Source organism: Ischnura elegans, chromosome 2 (genome assembly GCF_921293095.1).
Source record: "Ischnura elegans chromosome 2, ioIscEleg1.1, whole genome shotgun sequence".
Taxonomy (NCBI): domain Eukaryota; kingdom Metazoa; phylum Arthropoda; class Insecta; order Odonata; family Coenagrionidae; genus Ischnura; species Ischnura elegans.
The window spans coordinates 98,634,110-98,646,275 of record NC_060247.1 but is presented as its reverse complement, the minus strand read 5'-3'; the positions used below and the strand labels follow the sequence as shown (position 1 = coordinate 98,646,275).

Here is a 12,166-nt window from a genome sequence, read left to right as displayed (position 1 = left end):
ACGGTTTTTCTTGTCAAAATTGAAATCATGACCCCTAGATTTTTATTCCAGTGCTGAAATTCTGAGCACAATTGATTAAGAAACAATTGTGAGAAAAATCTTGATATTCATAATGCTGAGGAAATAGGAGTTGTAGTGTCATGCTTATTTTTGTAGAAAAATCTATCAATAACATATTACTCAAAGTATTTTCTACATTAAAATAAAAATAGTTAACAAATAACCTCAAGCTCGAAGTATGCTCTAATGTCTAGGATAAATAACTTTTTAGCCGAGATTAGGTTTGGAAAACAATGGTAACTTTCCCTGATAATTAATCAAAGGAAAGATCGGTTCCGTGGATGTTGTCCGCTATCCATTTATCGAATTTAGTTGCCAACTCAGGAGTCATGTAGTTTTTCCAGTCTCCAACCTTTCCCTTGCGAATGAAATTTGGACGGTCTTGAGCTCCCATATAATCATTTCCTCTCAAGGTTGACATCAAAGGCTGTAGATTGACGGCTGGATTTTTTTGCATGCTTCCAAAGCTCAAATATTCTTCTAGCCTTAGAACATCCTCTTCAGATATCTTCATTCCCATGAAATTGGCAACATTCTTGATTTCTTTTTGCAGATCCTGAAAGAAATTTAAAAAATAAAGTATATTAACCTTTATAGTGAGTTTGGTCTACTCGCTAAATTCTTTGTACATATATTTTTCTTTGAACATTATGAGAGATATGTTCGTAATTTTTGTCCGCAAGATTTTTATTCCCTGCCAGGATAATTTTGAGGAATAAGTTATCATGAAATATGATAAGACTTGTCACTAAAATTGCTATTGGGTAAAATTTCCCTGCACTATCAGAATCAAACCATACACCTTTGGCCTTCCAAGCCACTTGCAGACCACTTTACTATCCAAGTTCCTTCCCATGCCAATTTACCAACTTTCATGGTGCAAATTTTAGGCCGTTGCCGTAGGTTTTGAAGAAGCGTGTTGATAGACTGCAACCCCCTTATCAGCTCTTTAGCCATGCCTCGTGGTACATGTGATATAAATATTTTTCCCTTTAGCAAGTAATGTGAATTTCATCACCATTCACACAGTGGGATCGAAATGTAGCACATAAGATGAGGCACTTCTAGGTGTCCAAAATGATATTTGGGGAGCCTTTTCCATTAGAACCTTCCAGAGGCATCTTTTAGGTCCATGGATTCCACCCTTTGAGTCAATCAATTAATTGTTATTGCACATATGGAAAAATTGCAATTGTGATTATTTGAAATAATTGTGACATGAAATCTATTTTCTGATGAAGTGCATGGAATGATAATTTTAAAAATATATTTTAGTTTCCAGCATCTCACGGGAAGCATATATGCAGTATTGACATGAGATGAGAAAGAGATGCAGATCATCTGGCTTAATGTTTCCTAGGCCTTAATGCAGGCTCAGCTTTTATGTGATTAGAATTGTATTACATTTACTTTACTGTCAGTAATAGATGGGCATAGCGACTTCTGGATCTTTTTTTTTTTATTTGGCTTATACTTTGTGCTTTACTCTCTTCCCTCATTATTCACGATAATTTTTGCATCCCATTCCATTCTCATTACAGTAGCCATTATCTTCTAGTCATTGTAGTTTAATACCCATTTTTAACACATTACCAGGCAAGACTTATTGAACTTGAATCTCTCTGAGTGCTCTTCCACTTTCCATTTTTCAGTGTTAAAGCACTGACTGATAATTTAGTGGTCAAGAAGCACATTAATTACATACTACACCACCTTAACATTTTGGTGATCTTTCTCAGTTCTTTTTGCACTGGAATGTTGCCTCTTCTAAACATATGTAGTTTAATGAACGCTTTTTCCTACAAAAATAACTGGATCCGATTTTCTGATGTTTTGGATTTCTGATAGCAGAACATTCCTTTATAACCTTCTTAAATTCATATGGAAAGTATTCAACTTACTCTTTTCATGTCTTCGTATTTCAGGAACAGTATGTTTGGTTCATGCCTCCTTTCCCAAAATTGAAACACATGCTCCCAAAATGATCCCATTGGAGCTGAAATAGTATCAATACAATATTTATCATCATGGAATTTAAAAGTGAGAGTAAAAATTGGATTAAAGATTTATTATAATGGATAGATTACAGATATAATATAATAGATTTCCTATTTTCCACTATAGGTTAATTTTGATTTGAGAAAGCATTCTATCACCAAAGAAATATGCTGCTAGTCTTTGGATAGGTTTAACACACATGTGATGTTTCCTAAGTGCCCATACACACCACAAACTGAACTATCTTTGTGATAGTTTTTTTATCGGGATACACTTCCTCACACTGCTACCCTTGTTTTCAGACTATCTGGTTTCCATTTGTCTGATTTCAGATACTTAGATTTAATGCTCAGGTTGGAGCAGAAACTTCCATCCACATCTACAAACGACCTCATGATTATCTTCAATATATGTATGTATGATGGAAGATGTTGTTAGCATCCCAGCCACTAAAATGTATAATTGCATATGAACTATAAACTTAACCCAATCACCTTTTAATTTTTCATTGAATTTGATGACCTATTTTCCTATAAAACTTTCTTGAAATTTCATTATGCATTGATTTATGTCCCAAGATCACGGCACTGCTTGGAATGAATTATCTTCAAAACATTCATGTCTTTATCTGCAATGGAATAGTTTTATGGTAGAACATATTATTATATAATATTACTTCATTTGTTCACACATTGCCTTAAGCGCAAAAATGCAAATAACTTCTTAGGGTAGGAAAGAAATGGTGAGGAGCATATAGTTGAAAAAGAACATGGACAACATCATCGTTTTTAAACCATATGTTCCTATCCCTTTCTTTTCTACCCTATGAATTTACTTGTATGTTTGCGCTTAAGGCACCGTGTGAATGAGTGAAGTAGTGTATAGGCCATAATGGTTTATTTAACTGGGGCTCAGCATGCCCGAAAATGTATATTTCTGTCTCTTTCAGCTGTCGTGTGAATGTGTATCTTTCCTTTCATTCTTGTGTCCTTGTCCATTTCTTCCGTTGGTGAGTGGTGAGCTGCCCCAGTGCCATCTATTGGTTACTCTTGTGGGCCAAAGGAAAGGAAGTTTTCTTCGTGTAAACCCCTGCCGAAATTATGGTAAATTTAAGCGTCCTGATAGCGTAATTGGTAGAGCACCGGCCGGCAACCAGGAGGTTCTTGGTTTGAGTCCCAGTCAGGCCGCAATTTTACCCTCTGATTTCTGGCTTTTTTGATCTATCACTGCACCGTTGTCCACATCCTTTTTCAACCATATGTAGGGGTGCCTAAGCACTCATCCCAATGTTCATCACTAATCCTACCACCTCTCAGGTTATTTTTGAAGGGGGCAGCCAGAATGTTGTTTGCTTACACTCGAAAAATGTCTAGAACCGGGCCTGAAGAGAACTATAATGCCCCACTAATTTTGAAAATTAGTCAGTTTCAAATTCTCATGACAAGTACCCTCACATATTCCTTCGATAGCTAAAAAAAATTATGAAAATATTTGATAGTGAAAGTTCTGTAGTGTATATAGGCTCTTGATAGATATACTAAGTGACTTCCCAAAACTTCATACAATGAAAAATGAGGCTAAGTATTATGTAGAATAATCTCAGCCAGAAATAAATAGAATAACACCATAAATTAGTAATTACAGAGGCTCAAATACATACTTCTGCTTCTCAGGAAGAGGTTACAGAATTCTTCGAAAGAATTTCCAGTCATGCGGTGGACAAGGCAGCAGTAGTGATAGTAGGAAACGCACATGTCTTTGGGGTTTCGTGCAACGTATATGATCTGTTGAAAAAAAGAGATATTTGGTGCAAAGTTTGTCATCAAAGTAAATACATTTAGTGCACTCAATACTAATTGGTTGGACCTTTTACTACTTCAAGATTGCCTTCAGGAATAACTTCAAGAAGAAATTTCAGAATGGCAGAACTATAGTTGAAATTGAAAAATCACCTTTTGGAAACCTATTATTAATTATTTATCATTGTATCCTGTGAGTTAAATTAATTCACATGGTTAAAAAAATTTCCATTTAAATATTATCAACTTTCAAGCCAGTGCCTGAATCTGAGTAGGACGAATAATAGACAATCTGAATTATTACGGAGGCTTCCGCGGTGAGTTGATTGGTGATAGTTTTCCGGGTTTACCACTAGGTCGGGTTCGGGTTTTTTTTTGGACCCGAAGATGGGAGCTGGAACGCGCCCGAAACTGTCGTCCGCAAAACATGAATCAACGTGGTGTAAAGCCGGAAAACTATCATCAATAGATAATCTGATTCAGTGGCACAGCGAGAGGGGAGGTTGTGGGGGATAAACCCCCTCCAAGAGCTCAGAGAAATTTTTAAGTTAAATCTATTTTACTTATTTGGATTAATATTACTTAAAGAATGGTGTGAGTATTAATAAAATATCCCTCAGATGGCCGTAAAACTCACCATTTTGAGCCATTTATCTCAATTTTTTTCTGGCAGAGGGCCTCCGCACCTCCCGCTTACCCTGGCGGGTATGCCAAACCCCCTGACCCCCCCAGTATTAGTTGTACCTGAAACCCCCCCTAGCCTTAATTCCTAGCTGCGCCACTGATCTCGTACAAATTGCCTTGGAATCTGCCTCGATTTTTCAAGCAGCTGAAAGCTGCAGCAGCAGTTGTATTTTAGACATGAGGTGGGAAGGACTACCTTGAGGAGGTTTTGAATACTATCAAGAGTTCTGGACACCTCTCTCAAAAAAATTGCTCATCATTTTCCACACTACGGATCTTAAACACGTCTTATCCCAGCCAATGGGGCTTTTTTGCATTGTTTCAGCCAGTAAAAATATATGCATGTTGTAAATCAGTGACACTATGAACCCTAAAATTACTTAATATGGTTCTACCACTAAAAAGAGGTATGTTGAGTGCAATAACACTAAATGCCATGCATAAAATAAGAAGGCTATTGGTGTAAGTAACTCGCGTTAATTCTGTAAGTGGCAACTTCAATTCTAACCCTTTCGCTGCTGCTTAATCTCCAAAAATCTACCCCTCACATGCAGCAAAAGTACTGAGTGTATGGCAGAGAGGAAGAAAAGTATGTTCACGACAGCCTGCCATGCAAACGTACCGGGCACATTCACAACAGTGAAAGGGTTAAGACTTGACTAATGGGTTTTGGCCAAACAAATATATTTTCTATTGCAAGTTATGATGAATAAATTGGTCTTAAATTAAGTTGAAAAAAGTAGAAGTTAACTATGACATGCCTAAATATCAGTCATTTATTTTTAAAATAATTATTTTAAATGATTTCTGTAATATTCATTAACACTAGTTATGTATACAGCATGCTATACATATATTTTCAGCAATAATTCTCGTTAACCTTTATTTTTCATACCTTTGGCTTAACTGTTTCCATTTGCCTTGGTAACAAATGCCATGGAAGGTGGGTTTTGATGAAACGAGGGGAAGGCATGTTGTCTACAATATCAACAGAATTTCCAAAGTTGTCCAAGAATCCCATTATGTCACCTTCATTGGACATCAAAGCTGACATCCTGGGAAATAAGTTGAATATTTTTACTGTGTGAAATTTATTCATCTGCATCTAAAATTACATTTACATTTGACCCGTTAGTTCTTCAATGGGCATGTAGGGGATGTGTTAAGAGACCAGCAGTTAACCTGTGAGGGAAAATTTTTGTGCAAAGAAAAAAAATATTTCTTTTTATGCCAATCAAAGCAGTTACTTCTAAATTTACATGTTCAAGTGTGAGTAGAAGTATGTATGATGAGTTCATAGGTGTAACCAGGATTTATACCAGGTTCAGTCATTAAAAGGCTAATCAATCTAACCCTTTCGCTGATGCTTAATCTCCAAAAATCTACCCCAATCTATGTTTGGATCCCACCAAATCTTTACCTGGCTAATTTCTCGATGATATTTCTCTGCAAAGTTTCTTTCTTGGATCTTTATGCCGACTGTATTGAACTATATGTTAGCTGACTTAAGCTGACTGAGACTATCTTACTGAGCACAAGTTATTGAAAATTTTTGGTAGAATACAGAATTTTTGCGACAATTTTCACTTGCTGTTTGACATGTCTGTCATATTGACATTTAAAAACATTACCTTTTTTTAGCATTGGTCATGAAGACTCATGCAAAACAATGCGCAGCACGCTGTTGGTCGCTGTTGTAAGGTAATTGTGCATAAGGCTTCATCTAAATACTACTCTGTAAGCCACCATAATAGGTGTTTGGGTGGAAATGTTTAGATAACTTAATTAAATTTATAATTTTCCAATTTAAATTGAAAATAATTATCATCATTGGCAGTGGCGGCACCAGGGATGGGCAGGGGCCCACCCAAATTTTTTTCAGCCCATCCTCTGGCCTACCCAAATAGGATGGACAAATTTCAGAATTAAAGTCCAAAGTTGAGCTTTATTTTATAAAATTAAAATACACTGAATGCAGTTAAAATGCATATGTAAAACCCTTCAGTTCATTTGCAAGTGAATATAGGTAAAATGAATACCCTCATAAAAACGCATTTTGGCCTGAGTCATAATGTGTTTTTGTTGTGTGGCATGTCAGGAAAAGGGTGCAATTCATTTAAGGTCAATAAATAAGTATTTTAAATTATATTTTCTCCGTCACATTTATCCACATTAACTTGAGGATAGGCCCACCCATTTTTATAATCTGGCCCACCCGTGTGACACACGCCAGGGCTGCTGCTCATCATAGGCAACACACATAATGAGTAGAGCCTATTTTTGCAAACTTTGAATAAAATCAATTTTAATTAAAATTAGCTACTTTTACATTTCTGTTGGGTGGTACCTATGGGTTAAATCATCAAGAACTCAGTGGTATGAAAAGTGATGTACTTGTAAACGTTTTCCTTTGTAAACGATATGTAAATTTAAAAGTTATGACCACCCTTTTTACAAGATGGCCAAGCATGAGTTTGTAGTTTGATTTCATAAGTAAAAACAATGTATATATCTAATTACTATGCACCTTTTTTCAATAAAACCCTCAGGAAACATAGGGCATTATAGTAACCTTCATAATTTATTTTGAGTGAACTATTCATTGCACGATACTTACTCCAATAACGGTGCACGCTGGTGTTGAATTGACTCTGCAGCCTCAAAGTTTAAATTATTGCCCAGTAGCCAAACTAATTCTTGAGTCCAAGTACTTCCTGTTGGATGGATGAAAATCATTAATTATACACATATTTTTTTACTTAGACAATCTGGAATATTTAATTTTCAAGAGACAAAAAGATGGGTGTTATTTTAGATACAACTTTTCTAGATAGAACTGTGGTCTCCTTTTTATAATTGCTTTAGGCAGAAATCAAGAGTTACATCAGTATTACTCTTGTCAAAGGCTACACACTCTCACATTTGTAAATACATATTTATATGACTTGTAACTTACCAGTTCTTGGATAGGAAATAACCCAAGTGTCATCTTGGCGTACTTTCAAGTCGAGTATTCGCTCCCCTACTTCTTTGAATCCTGGAGGTATGAGTATTGACCCCGGAAAAACTTCAATTAAGGCATTTTTGTACAGATATAGCTTTTCCAATATCTCTTTGTCTGGTCCTTCCACATTTTTGTACGTCAATCTCCGTGGTTTGCTGTCATCTTCTGGATCCTTTGCTAATACATCATTGCGATTACTTATTAGTGCTGTGGATGCCATGTTGGCCTGCTTGCAGTGACTGCTAGCTAAAAATATGAAAAGATGTAAGAGTTGAACTACATAATTTTTTAGGATAACAATCAATGAAAAATGGTCCTCCAGTATATGTTAACTTCCATGTTTTTTTCAATTGTAAAACCTTAAAAATGGTGGTACACAAACTTTGTAAAAGACAAAAATGATGTCAGGGGATCTGGGTTGGGGTCCTGGTTTGGTTAGAGAATTTTTTTTGTCATTCATATTTTTGCAATAGGGTGATAAAAATTAAGTAAGCTCTGTGTAATTAGCTTAGATCAGAGAGCTTCGTAGATTCATATTCACTGTCAATGGATCTTGATTGTGGACACATTTTATGTGGAAGTGATACATGAATGAAATCTTAAATCTGAGGAAAATCATCTGTTTGGGAAAGAGTGTTTGTGTAAGAAGTGAAATTAAGAAGTGTGAGAAGTCTCCAGCCTTAGCTAAAGACACCAGATGCCTGGTTTAACTGCTATGCTTAATGTCTTGGGTTTATGCAATGGGTAGGTCATGAAAAAATAGTATCGATACTATAATAATTTCCTTATATTTGAAAATAAAAGTTCATCTTAGTACAAAGATGTTGAAATCTAAACTCCTAACTTTCACCGCTTTTGGCATGCTTCATGCTTCTTTTGCATAACTTCTACTGAATAATATGCAAAGGTGAAATTGAATAGCGAATAATTAAGAGACAAGGGCATACTCAGGATCAAAACTAGGGGATGGGGGGCAAGCCATGGTTATTCAAGTTATTGGTAAAATTTAAGCAAGGAAAAGGGGTATGAAACCAACAAGTTTAAGAAACTGTAAAAGCTCTTCATTAGTTTTAAAATTATTTGCTTGAAAAAATATTATTTTCCATAAAGACATTTGCGATTTTTGCTTGTAGGGGCGGGGGGTGAGCAGCTGCCCCCTCCTGCCCCTCGCTGGGTACGCCCATGTTAAGAGAACTAATTTTGAACAAGGAAAACACCTATTACTGGCAATTTTTACGTGCTAGCTACAATAAAATTTAATTTTTTCGGAATGGAAACACGGAGATATGGCTTTATAGAGACCTGAGGGGAAAGTAGGCAACCCGGCGAGCGCGGTGGTAGTGTTGTGTACTGTGTGGCCCTTATTTTTCGATTTTCTTTCGGGAAACCCCCTCAATTTATGCCATTAATTGGTGTAAAAATATATCTTGTCAGATATTATTGCAGTTTGATAATGGGAAAGCGTACCGATCGCACTCAAAGTTGTGAAATTTTGACTTTTTGGCTGTTTTTCAAACATGACTTGCGATATGAGGGCGCTGGTATTTTTCAAGTGATTTTCTCGGGAAACCAACGACTCATTGGACATTTGATATTCTTCACCTAAAATATTTTCTGATTGTGACTGGTGGTTCCCAGGATACACCCCCAAGAGTGAACACGTGCCACCCCAAGTGGCGCTACCTCGCGCCAATGTTCGAAGCTCCCAAATCCGTCGTTTAATTCGGAGTTAGATCAATTCTTTCGACGAAATGTATTGTTATGCGATACTTTCTTGACGAAGTTTGAATTGATTGATATAATTAAGTTAAAAATTAGCATTAATTTTAGTTGTATCTATTTTTCTTTTAATGCAGGAAACATTTTTGTCAGGCCTTTGTGTTGTCAGATCACATTGCGTACTTTCGACTTTTAATTTTCGAAATGACAATAATTTTTAAATCAGGTTTAAAATGGAATTTAATTATAATTATTTGTTTTTCGAGTTTTAAGACTTGAATACAATTGGATGATGATCGAATCTTCTGTCCAAAGTGCTTCTCGCAGACCTACTTGATTTGCTGCCGTTACGTTCTGAGATTTAGACGAAAAAAAAATTTGTGACACAGCATACATACCACTCTTACGCTGCCTTCCAAAATTGTCGAGAATAATGACTCAGCCATTAGTGCAAGTGGAAAACCACCCTGTGGGTTTCTTTATATTATATATTTAGATAAGAGTAGTTCATAGAGTTTCTATTATGATCATTACTTTTCAAATAGACTTTAAACTATTCAAAAAAAATATATACGGCACGTTTATTAAAGGCTCATAAAATTATTTCATGGTTACAATATTCTATGAGAATATCTATTTGCCTGGATTGACTTGGGACTAAGGGTAAGGGGTGGGTTTAACACCCTGAACCCTTTAAGTCCTATAAATGATAATAAGTGTTTACTGTCGTGGTCCCTTAGGGTCCTACAGATTATATATAGTAAAAATTTCACTTGCTGTTAACATTAGAAAAAACAGAAAGAAATAATAATTTCCAAAGACCTTCAATAAATGCATTAAATTTAATATAAAATAAATAATATCTTTCATATTGCAACAATATAGTCCCCTCAATAAATAAATCCACACCTATGTATCTCAGTAATAATAAATTAAATATGTAAAAATAAACCCAAAAATATATAACTCAAAATAACACATATTGCAACAATATCTTCCACGCACTCACAAGTAGACCTCAAACAAGACATCTGTAACTGAATGAAACTATTGTTAACAATGGAGGCGATGTGCTATTCAAAATCTCAAGGGATCGGATTGGTGTGGTAGCTAGAGTGCTGACCTCCCGCCCTGTGGTTCCGCGTGCGTGGTGGAGATTTTTTAGGAACCCTACGAGACCTAGGGACCCAACCCCTGATTGAGTGCTAGTGGTGGACACTTCAAGTATTAATAATGATTTTGTCTTTATTACAGGCGAGTTTAGGATTAGATAGCCCTTTCTTACAATTTACTTGCTGGACAATCACACACATCCATGATGGTGGTAAATCCACCGAGGCGGGATTCGAACCCGTAACCTCCAGGTTGGCAGTCGGGGACGTTACCCCGGCGCCACCGAGTACTGCAATCCGTCGGACGGATAGGACATTAAGCCTCGGTCCCCTTGGTGCCTTTTGTAAACAGCAAGCTAATGCCAACTCCAGGTTTCTCTCCACCCTACCTTTCCTACCCTTCCGTTATGGCGAAAATTACTTCAGCAGCCTCCTCTAATTATCTTACTATTCCATCAAAATTTCAACCGGATGTTACCGAAGCCCCACATATGTATTTGCCTCACTTATTGTCAAAGTGGAATAATCCTATCGTTATTTAAACCCCACAACACTCTTGGTGCTAAGCATGACCTTGTAACTTCTGAAAATCGGCTAGTTTCACTTGTTCATCACTACATTACCGTTCTTCCGTTTAGAATCTTCTTGAAACAGGTAATATTCCGTCGCAAACCCCGAGGGAGACCAACCTTCGATGTGCCAAGTATGTTCACCCCGTCGGACTTCTGGACTTCGCGAACCCTAGCAGCACTGGTACCTTACCGGCGACAGACCAACAATCGGCCCTCGAGGCGTCTCCACACGACCGCTGTCCCAAACAAATGTGACCGAAATAAAAAAAATCACAAGGGTAGGATCACCAACCTTTTACGTCGCGGTTCCTGGGCTAGCGGAGCTGGTAAATGTTGGTGCGAAGTCTCCAGGCGGCCGCAGTATCAGGAGGATGCGCGCGGAATGGAGTCGAAGATGGCAGATCCGACCGTCATATGCTTTTCCCCATTTCGCCTCGGAGAGCGTGGTTCAAAGGGGAAGAAAGAGAAAGTTCATCCGGGGCGCATTTCCCTTCGGGGAATGGGAGCTCCCTTTCGCGTCTTTCCCTCCTCCTGCGTCCGCAGTGGAGGGAAGTTATTCTTTATTATTGCGGAACCCAGGGGGGTGGTGCTCCTGCGGACTGTGTCCCACAGACCAGACGGGTGGAGTGGGATCCCGTTTCCGACCGCGTCCACTTTCTCCGGACCGAGTGCTAACTAAGAGAGAGAAAGTGGCCGGTCGGATGCTGGGAGTGGAAGGTGATGCAGTCTTGTGTAGCCGAGACACCCTTTACTTCCTCGGCGCCGAACCTTTTCCGAAGTATTTTTTTCGCGCGTTCATTTATTTTTTGTTTCATTTCGCTCAAAGTCTCCCGTCATAGGATGTGGCTTCCAGCGTATTGCTTTATTTCTTGCGTTCATCCCGTTGATGGTGATGGAGGAATACGCCCTCTCGTGATGGAATTCGGTTTCGTCATCGTTCGAACTGAGTGACGCGAAGCAATTTTTCGTTCGCACGTCGAGGGTTGGGTCCCGAGACCGCCACCACCTTCTTTGAGTCTATAGCAAGTTTCCACGATATATATCATGAGATGTTTTCAGAGGGCAGTTGCGTGGAAGGTCCTCCAGAGAAACATCGAAGCATATCCTCCCGGAAAAAGAAAATAAAGAATTTCGATTCAGAGAGCCCATCCCTTCCAGTATTGACGGAGCACAAAATTAATACCTTCCCCTGCCGACATCATATACTAAGGAGTTTTA

At 37.8% G+C, this 12,166-nt stretch overlaps 1 protein-coding gene across 1 annotated transcript; it reads right to left on the bottom strand.

The window, feature by feature from the left end:
* Positions 1 to 53: 53 nt before the first annotated feature.
* Positions 54 to 11,621, bottom strand: LOC124154220 (luciferin sulfotransferase-like). Its single transcript, XM_046527812.1, has 7 exons — positions 11,241 to 11,621; positions 7,498 to 7,791; positions 7,159 to 7,255; positions 5,437 to 5,596; positions 3,719 to 3,842; positions 1,962 to 2,056; positions 54 to 616 (listed from the first exon to the last, which is right to left on the bottom strand). The coding sequence occupies exons 2-7, from the start codon at positions 7,763 to 7,765 to the stop codon at positions 314 to 316; spliced, it is 1,047 nt and encodes a 348-aa protein (XP_046383768.1). The 5' UTR covers positions 7,766 to 7,791; positions 11,241 to 11,621; the 3' UTR covers positions 54 to 313.
* Positions 11,622 to 12,166: the final 545 nt, after the last annotated feature.